This window comes from Triplophysa dalaica, chromosome 13 (genome assembly GCF_015846415.1).
Source record: "Triplophysa dalaica isolate WHDGS20190420 chromosome 13, ASM1584641v1, whole genome shotgun sequence".
Classification (NCBI taxonomy): Eukaryota; Metazoa; Chordata; class Actinopteri; order Cypriniformes; family Nemacheilidae; genus Triplophysa; species Triplophysa dalaica.
Genome location: NC_079554.1, coordinates 17,565,339 through 17,575,587, shown reverse-complemented (window position 1 = coordinate 17,575,587; position 10,249 = coordinate 17,565,339). Strand labels below are relative to the sequence as shown.

The 10,249-nt window shown below is 37.8% G+C and overlaps 1 protein-coding gene across 1 annotated transcript; it reads left to right on the top strand.

Moving 5' to 3' along the window:
• Positions 1 to 3,509: 3,509 nt before the first annotated feature.
• Positions 3,510 to 9,713, top strand: nmbr (neuromedin B receptor). The gene is made up of 3 exons (XM_056763773.1): positions 3,510 to 3,913; positions 6,763 to 7,108; positions 9,333 to 9,713. Exons 1-3 carry the CDS (start codon positions 3,510 to 3,512, stop codon positions 9,711 to 9,713), a joined length of 1,131 nt encoding a protein of 376 aa, XP_056619751.1.
• The last annotated feature ends 536 nt before the right edge of the window (positions 9,714 to 10,249 follow it).

The window sequence follows — 10,249 nt, the reverse complement described above, 5'->3', positions numbered from 1 at the left end:
TAAAACTTCCAAAATAATTCTTAGAAGGACAGAGATGATGTAGAAAACTGTTGAGATGGGTCTTTGGAGGATCTGCTCCTGGTCTATATTTTTACAGGCAGCATAAAGATGGAAAACAGCTCCAGGTACCAAGACAGTGACTAGCTGCAATGCCCAGAATACCTACAAGAAAAACTACATTAAATATATTCAAGATTCCACAGGCTAAATATAAATTTTTTGTGATGCTCCAATGCCAACTGCTTCAATTCTACTTTATTGTTTTTCACCGTTCGGTCATTAGAGTCCATAAAACAACTTTACAATGTCTTGTTAGTCATTTATCACTATAGAAGAAAAACAAATACATTTCTGCACTTTTACCTGAGGGGTTATAGGCCTGAATTGGTTGTAACAGTAAAGGTTTAGTTCCCTTCTGTCTGGGTCGCAGCTGAAGTGGAGGGCTTCATTGCCATAGACAGCAAATCCAAGGACCCCAAGGAAAAATGTACGAACAGAGCCGAAAAACAGTGTGTGGAACTGGCCTATCACTGTTGGAGGCCTGAGCTGAAATATCAGATGGAGTTTAACATTAAAGTTTTAACAGGATGAAAAAGTAATAGTGTACAAATATACACCCAATGGTTCAGACATTTTCAACAATCAATAAATCATAATAGCTCAAAATATATCTCATTTTCCAAATTAAGTCAACCTTTGGATTTCATACTTACACATCCCTCGTAAAAGTTAATGATGTAGGTTAAGGACATAGTTTGGCTTTAAAATGACACATAATGCTAACGTTACTCAGTCACCATCATTGCCAATCTTCTAGCTGCAGGCACATGCTGATGGCAACTCCGAACCTGTCAATGACCTTTTGCTTTAGAAACTCCCTGTCCATGCATATTTCTCTTTTATCCTCACTGCCTTCATCAATTTACTCACTCAGTGAAAAAAACAAAACAAACAGAAAACAAAAAAGGAAAAAACAAAGGCCACACGACACCTGGTCAGCCAAGGCTAATCCCTATTCAACTCTGTAAGCAAAAAACAACTCTTGTTACTCACAATAGAGCAGAGCAAAAATGCAATTGTGTCACTAAGATCGCATAATAAAAATAGTTAAAGTCAAATGCTCTTTCCAAATACTTAAATAATTCACTATTAACTTAATTTTGATTTGCAAACAGGACAATAAAGTCAATGCAACAATAGATGCTTAAGGGGGATTATCTTGGGGATTCCTTACAAGAATTTCCATATACTTATTAAAGATATTGATATCTAAATTATATCTAGGTGTATCACTTAAGAAGTCTTTTCTTCAATGTTTATCTGTATACTATATTATTTTTTCTTCAAAGCCAGCAGGCCAGTTTTAAGTTTGTCTAGACTAATGGTTTGGTACTTTCTAAACTGCTAAACGTAAACAGAGTAAAACATGTTCCACAGACGTAAAATTGTGAATTAAAAATCCACACACCAACCGTAATCCAGGCGGAGTGTTGTTCATCCCCCTTCTTAAATCAGAACCGAGGTCCTGCTCTCATGTGTCCCGAGGGAAAGACAGACCTGCTGGAAAAGCGCATGTCGGGGGGCGCCTTTCTAAAGGCACGCTTCTCCCAGTCATAAACCAAAGAGCAAACGGGCAGACAAGACATCAAAGAAACCGGCAAAAGAATAGATCATTATGGCAACAGAGATGCTTTTTACCGAAATAGGAGTATTGAAGTCCGCTGGTCGTGCGGTCATTGCGCACGTGGTGCAGACGCAAGCAAATGCTGTCAATCAAAGTGATTCTTCATCATATCCAAGTTAAAGACTGTTTTGTAAAAATTATGAGTAGTTGTCTATTTACATGTTTTATGGTTTTGTGCATAAAGTTTTTGTAAATTCAAGTTTCTAATTAAACTTAACTTCCCTTTTCGAGAAATCATTTATAGTTTTTTTCTCTTGTGAAGTTTAAGGAAATTCATATTGTGCTGTTTTTTGTTTTCATTTTAATAGAAACCGTTTATACTGCGTAAAACTAACAGATGCTGCTTCTTATATATAAATCCTGCCCTTTTGTAGATTATATACTAATTTCCTTTAGCAACAAAACATATTATCAAATGTATTTATAATTATAACAAAATAGATATAATTTTAATATATTGTTTAACCTTGTCGCATCACACATGCCAGCAGAGGTCACTAAATCAACATATGAAATTACCATTCCAGTGACGATTTATGCCATATGACCGGAGGCCACATTTACATCAAGATCATCGGTATTCTTCGTTAAGAGCCACACAAAATGAAAAACGCAGAGTAATGCTGGTTAAGACCATGACAAATCATGAAAATGTGCTGTGATAATGTGGTAGCACAGGTGTAAAAGATCAGGTGTAACATGTTAATATAAAGGGAGACAGAAAAAGTGAGGGAAATAGTGAGACATTTTTAGCCTTTTATTGAGACATTTGTAGTCTGATACACATTCATGTATATAGCCAGAGGCGCATGAGATGAATTTGATCTGTTAGAGCTCACGTGGAAAACACTCCGTCATTCCTGAAAAAAATCCCTAGAAGTTTGAATAGCTTTTAAAAATTGGGATACTTTAGAAAGAGTGAATCGGAAAACCAGCTCATTCAAGTAAAAATTTTTCATTAAATAAATTCAATTATAGGATTTTTATATTGTCACATGTGACCAATAAATCGTTTCCGCAACGAATTCCTTCTGGAGAACTGAAATCTATGTCATAAAAACTTAAACAAACGTCTGCTCTGTTTTGCCTGACTATTTCCAAAAAAGAGATTATAAACATTACCTTTGATCTTTAAACACCCAGAAGTATTTATTACTCTTTTCTCTTCAATGTTGTGTGCCAGATTTTTGCAAGGGACTGCAATGAGCCTTTTTTACCCCCTCACACAAATAGGCTACCTGTTTTTCCCCTCCAATTGTCCAGACCCAGCTGGTTTTCTGATTACGTATTTATTGGAATTCTTTCCTCAGCAAATCCCCCTGCGAGTCATAGAAGGAGCATGAAAGACCTCCAGTCGAATCCTGATAAGGGAGCGCGGACAAAAGCAGCCACTGACAATTACAGAAAACACAATCCCTGTTTGTGTTATAGTGACGAAGAGCTCACAACTCTTTCCGATTCTTAAATACATATTACAAAATACATCATTAGAACACATCGAAGATTATAAAAATACATGAAATGTACTGTATGACGCTTTGGGTAAAAGCTCCAACAAATGCGTAAAGATAGATGGATAGATAGATTGATAGATAGGATTACAAATTGGGCTCTTTGGTGCTGCTCACTGCAACACTGTGCGCATTGAGGTGGTGGCTCCCCCCGTACTGGCTCCTGTCTGTCAAAGAAACCAGTCAACTTTAAGGAGCTGAAGACTACGCACATTTCAGCACTAAGTTTGGTGGACAGCGCTTCTCACCCACGCGGGGGAACTTTTAAGACCCTTTTACCTCATTTCATCGATTTCAAACCACTAAACCAAAATATGGATAACACTTTGAAAAACATCTCGTTCTCCGAGAATACCTCAATCTTTGAGAACTCCACAGACGACTGGACACCAGATGGAGAGGAAACAGTGCATTTCATTCTTCGATGCGTGATTCCTTCGGTGTATATACTTATAATAACGATTGGTCTGCTGGGCAACATAACACTTGTGAAAATATTCATCACCACGAGCGCGATGCGAAGTGTACCCAACATTTTCATTTCCAGCTTGGCCGTGGGAGATATTTTGCTTTTGGTCACTTGTGTGCCCGTGGACGCGATCCGGTATTTCTACGAGGAGTGGATATTTGGAACGGTGGCTTGTAAGATGATCCCTGTGATTCAGCTCACCTCGGTCGGCGTCTCGGTGTTCACTCTCACGGCGCTGAGCGCGGACAGGTAAGGCAAAAAAAAAGAATGAACTGCATACAGAAACAAACGATTCAACAAATGTATTACAATGAAATAAAATGCATGTACATAATGTACATAATGTAAAATTTGCAAACTACAACTTAAGTTCTAATTACTTTTCTCATTAAGTCTCATTAAGTCTTTTAGCACTTGTAGTTAAGAGCAAACTCATATGAATACATTCATTCACAAAACGTAATAATCTTAAGGCTCTGGGTTCCACTATGCTTGGCAAACAGCTCACAGATTGATTTCTCAGCAACAAAAATGCAGCTGATTTGTCTGACATGATTGTGTGGTAGACAAACGAAAAATGTATCATCAGGCTGTGAATTGGATTTTATTTTCATACGTATAAATAATGTTTGAAGGCTAGAATTAGAAGAGCCTGCCCCTGACATCATTATTCTGATTTGTTTGCACCGCAGTGAATTGTATTACAGAATGTAATGTTTTCATAAGCAAATAAGACAGAAAAAGCTGTAGAGGCATCATTGTTGCAAACAAATAATTGTGTACCACATTTACAATAATAACGTTAATTGTTCATTTAAAATATTCATAGTCCTAGAATCTGCACCTGAAAGCTTCCTCGTATCTGTTGAGGTTTTTCCTACCATCACATCCTAAAAAGATGATTGGCAACTTTGTTATTAATGTATTATCTGACAGTCTCATTTTTATCTGCATGACTGCGGGTCTGTAAAAGAGCTTTATAATTTATGTTGGTGGGTCTCTGTGGAGAAGATGAGGAATGTTCTGTCTGTCCTACTATATCGTATCTTTTTGGTTTTAGTGCAAGGGGCCCCGACTAAAGGTAATGACCTTTTCCACCCTGATTTGTTGATCTTCCCAATGATCTGTTTGTTGTCTGGATCACCTGAAAGTTCATTTGTGCCACAGTGATTATGCCACGACCCTGGGGTCCAATCACATTTCATTTATCGATTTACACTTCACATTAACAGCTCCCTTCCCCAAAAGAGAATTGTAATGCTAAATCTAATCAATGGTCAGGTACTTGTGATAAATATTCTCCTGGCCAAGTTGAGTCATAGGGTTGTTTAAATGATGAGCTTCCGCTTGCAGGAGGACAAGTGTACTATGCTTGTCTATTATTCTCTTTAAATTCATTTAAAAATGATGATAGTTTTTTTATCAAGAGCAACAGGAGGGATTTGCATCTGTTGACCCAGATGTTTTCTTGTAGTTCATGGGTCATAATTAAAGAATCGTAATTAAAGGAATACTTCACCCAAAAATGAAAATTCTGTCATCATCTACCTTCGAGTTGTTCGAAATCTGTACACATTTCTTTGTTCTGATGAACAAAGAGAAAGATATTTGGTAGAATGCTTAGAACCAGACAGATTTTGCCCCCCACTGACTACCGTAGTAGGAAAGAATACAATGGTGGTTAAAAGTGCGCAAAAACTGTTTGCTGTCCTACATTCTTATAATGTCTTCTTTTGTGTTCGAAATGACAAATAATATTTCCTACAATGGGAGTCAACGGGGGGCAAAATCTGTCTGGTTAAAAAAGTATCTGCCAAAAGCATAGATGTAAATGATCGTCTTAAAGACTTTTATCTGATTAATGCTATCTTAACATTCATAGTTAAGCGTGACATACAATAAAGCACGTCCGTCAGTTCATATGTTCAACTCGTTCTTGTTTACTCAAGAAGAAATAAAACTGTGATTGTGTGGCACCTTAAGTCAGGCTGGGTGTTTCGTGTTCAACGTGAGAGGAAAGAGCAAGCCTAGGGCGGTGCAACCTGGTGGAAGAGAGAATTCAGGGCGAGGATATAATCACATGAGATTTACATTTACATTAAAGACGATGACAGATGAACGTCAGAAAGACACTGTCAATAGAAGAAAATAGACTATTTCCTAGGAACAAAAGCCAACCAATTTCACAACCCTAAATTTCGATTGGTTTTGTGGTCTTTTGTCCTGTAGACTTTTAACCTCAAGCAGAATATCTGAAAGGTAATGCAAAGTAAATACATTGTTTAATGGTATTTCCAATAGGACCGCTTTTCCTTTGAAAAGAGATCAGCCTGGAGATACATCATTTATAACTACTGTTTCCATTTCAGATTACAAGTGTTTTTTTAGGTTTACTTAGATAAGAAAATGTTTCATTTTTTATTTAGCAAGGGCGATACAAAAATGTGGATTTATCACGCTCAGTGAATTTTATATGACAAATATTTTCTCTTAATATTTGGAAAAGATGGCAAGTAAACAACATCAAATTAAACTCACAAGATCATAATTCACATTGTACCCTACTCTTCTGAAACTTGAAAGCAGTCAACGTCACTTATTACTTATCTAATTTGTCCCAATAAATATACTTAGTTATTTAAAAAAGTATAAAAGTCCAAATAGCATCACGCAATACAATTCACAAGTCATTTTCCATCACGATTGTGTACCCAGGGTTATCAAATTCTTCAAAGATGCCCCTTAATAAGATTATCTAATAAGGAAAATGTATTGCTGTGTGATGACAGTAAGATTTTAACAGTCATTTTGTGAACATGAAACAGTCATAGAATGACAGGAACCCTTTTGAGCTCTTGTGTCTTTAATCTAAACAACCTTGCGTGATAAAAAGCAAACCTTTCAAATCTGCACAGAACCTCAAACATAAACCTCGGCATAGAATCAATTCTAACTTAAGATAGGAGACCATGGTGTTTTCCCTCAAGCAACGATAAATTGATTATAAACTAGCCAATTTTCTCTTTCATCCAGCCACAACCTGGATTAAAGGAACAGCAATCTGTGTGATGACAATTCTTCATATACGTTTCCCTTAGACACAAAGCTATTGTGAACCCACTGGACATCCAGACCTCCAGCGCCGTATTCTGGACCTGCTTGAAGGCCGTCACCATTTGGATCGTCTCGGTGCTGTTGGCTGTACCAGAGGCTGTCTTCTCGCAGGTGGTTCACATGCCCTACAAGAACACGACGTTCACCGCCTGTGTGCCGTATCCCCTCTCTAATGAGCTGCATCCCAGGATTCACTCAATTATGATATTCCTAGTCTACTTCCTCATTCCTCTGAGCATTATCTCGGTCTACTACTATCACATCGCAAGGACACTTAACAAGAGTGCTCATGATATGCCTGGTGAGATTAGCGAGCACTCCAAAAGACAGGTGAGAGCTTGAAAGAGAATAGTGTATAGATGACATCGATAGAATGCTAATCCTCTATGTATTCAAACACAAGATCTTTTGTCGAGCACCGCAAGCTGTTGGACATTTGAACCCTTTTCGTGAATTATGTATTAAATATCAAAGATAAGATCAGATGCTTCACGGATTTTTTTATTATATGCATCGTTTTATGGCTCCATATTCTGTCCACAAGACACTATAAAAGTTTATTTAAGGCAGTCTCTGGACCATGAGAAAATATTTGAACCTAAATTTCATATTTGCTCCTGTTTGGTCATTATGGGTCTAGGGCAAAAACGATATTTTTATAAAAACTTAAACATAGAGGCTTGGTGATTTTATCAGAAACTAAAGTGATGACTAGACAGCTTCAAATGAACATTTTACAATGATATTAACTCACCCTCATGTCATTCCAAACCTTCATGACTTTCTTCTTCGTACAACATTGGCCCCCCATTGACTTCCATTGTATGGACACAAAACCACTGAGACATTTATCAAAATATCTTCTTTGGGTTTCTACACGTTTCTAATGACACAAGGGTGAATAAACTATGACCGTGTGTTTTTATCTTGGCTGAACTATTCCTTTAAGCAATATGGTACGAGAGGATTTTCTACATTGTGAATAAGACACAAAGCATTTTATGGTTTTTCTTAACTGGCTACCACATAATAAAAATATCAAGGACCCATTCAAGTTCAATCCATGAGAAGATATAGTCCATGATTAATGAACAGTAACAACTTTCCTTCAGCACGCAACAAAACTGATGATCAGTTATGGTCCTGCGCAGTGATCCTTACAGTAGTTCATATAAAAGTTCATAGCTGTGCCAAACACAACCAATCAGCACCCATGACCGGCACTATCCATTCTATAATTTGAAGTAACAGCTGTTCTGTTAAGTGCCATTTGCCCGTTTATGATGATGGACGATGAGATTCCTTCAAGCGAGCAGCACACCATAAACATTTTAAGAGCTCAAATAAAACTAGCCTCACCTGAATGGGATATTCTTCATTGACATATCTTGACAGAGCATGTACACTGCGATGTGACTCATCTGTTAAACATTGTGTCCAGACTCCTTAAGGATGACAGATATTCTAGTTAATATTCTCTCTCAGCAGCTGTTTCAAGGCAGCTAACATTCTTGGCTTTCTCTTGCCCTTGACGCTACAGTATATCATCAGCATTGTTTAAGTTGAACACTGGTCTTGTCCTGCTCTGTTATGGGTGAATATGCATCAGCATGCATGATTCAGTATTCACCAGCATGTCATTGAAATTACTCTTTCTTCTGTGAAACCCAAGAGAAGATATTATGAGAAATGTCTCAATGGTTTTATGTTCATACAATGGAAGTCAATGGAGGCCATTGTTGTTTGGTTACCAACATTCTTCTTTTTGTATTCTGCCGAAGAGAGAAAGTCATACAGGTTTGGAATAAGGGTGAATAAATGATGAAACATTTTTACATTTCAGGTAAATGATCCCTTTTAGGGAAAAATGTATATTTTACTTGAGAGACATAATCAAATGTATCTGATTTATGTTATTATAATAACAAAAACCAGTCACAAGGGTCCCTTTTTTAACCCTCTCTATTGGCTTACCGCTGAAATGACATGAAGAGTAGATGAACCCGAAAGGAAAAATTCTAAGCTTTACATAGATACCAAACATGGGTAATTCCCAAAGAGCGGGCAGCAGCGAGCAACGTTTGTAGGCATCTTTCTGTTCATTTTTGGTCATGATTTTGTTGAATCACTCACAAAAATAAACTTGTTATATATATGCAGGAAGACATTTACGAAATATCTTCATGGAACATGATCTTTAGCTAATATCGTAATGATTTTTGGCATAAAAGAAAAAACAATCAAAAATACCCACGCGACCTTTGACTGGTTTTGTTATCCAGGGTTATATTTTGTGAAATTATTCAAACACACACACAAAAAATAGGTACTTTGAATCCACAACAAACTGCAAACCCGAGCACTTTCATGATCTGCAAAATCAACCTAGATTCCAGTAAACTACAATCAATGTGGGAGTTCAGAATCAGTCTAACAAATCAACTGCTGAACTTGCATGTTTATTGAATTTTTCCACATCTTGAATGCACCTCATGTTTTATTGACTCCTATGATCTGTCATTTTTTCTCTCTCATGTTCCTTCCTTCCCCCAAGACGGAAACAAGAAAGCGTCTTGCCAAGATCGTCCTGGTGTTCGTGGGCCTCTTCGCGCTGTGCTGGTTCCCAAACCACGTCCTCTACATGTACCGCTCCTTCAACTATCGACAAATCGACTCATCGCTGTTGCACCTCATCATCACGCTCGTGGCGCGCGTGCTAAGTTTCTCCAGCTCCTGCGTGAACCCCTTTGCCCTTTACCTGCTGAGCGAGAGCTTCCGCAGGCACTTCAACAACCAGCTGATGTGTAGACGTCGCAAATACCAAGCGCGCAACAGCAGTTACCTCCAGAGCACCACTGCCATGCGCATGACCTCTATCAGGAAGAGCATACCTGCTGTTGCCAATGGACACGGACAAAAGACATTTAGCGTCTGACCTCAGAACTGCTCAGCTTTGGTTTACGAAGACCTAATCAGTGACTTGCGTTAGGTTTTGAAGCATTCGGTCACGCAGATGTGTGGCGGTTATTGGAGCGGGAATGAAAGAAGGAATAACGTTGTAAATATTGCATGCACGCTTAACTTTCTTTCTGCCTGTGCCCGGGAATGAAATTTGCTTTGTTTCTCAAACAATATTTTTATTGCACCCAGACATTACCCTGATTACATGACTATATTTAATATCAAGCAAAATCCATTTTCTACCAACAAATATCGGATCTGCAGGTCACAATATCAATCATATCGTGTAAGGGATGCAGGGAAGAGATGAAAAGTTTTTTAGTATTTGATCGAAAGTGCACTTAATACAGTAATTGAATGTTTAGTAAATAAGACGAGCAGCTTTGCTTTCACCAATGAAATTAAACAAAGAGTTTGACTGGCAGGGATATTGCACAGATGCTCTCAAAATCATTCATTTCGTCTACGCTCGCGTTCCGTTTCTCACACAAATGCAATATAGTCAATTTA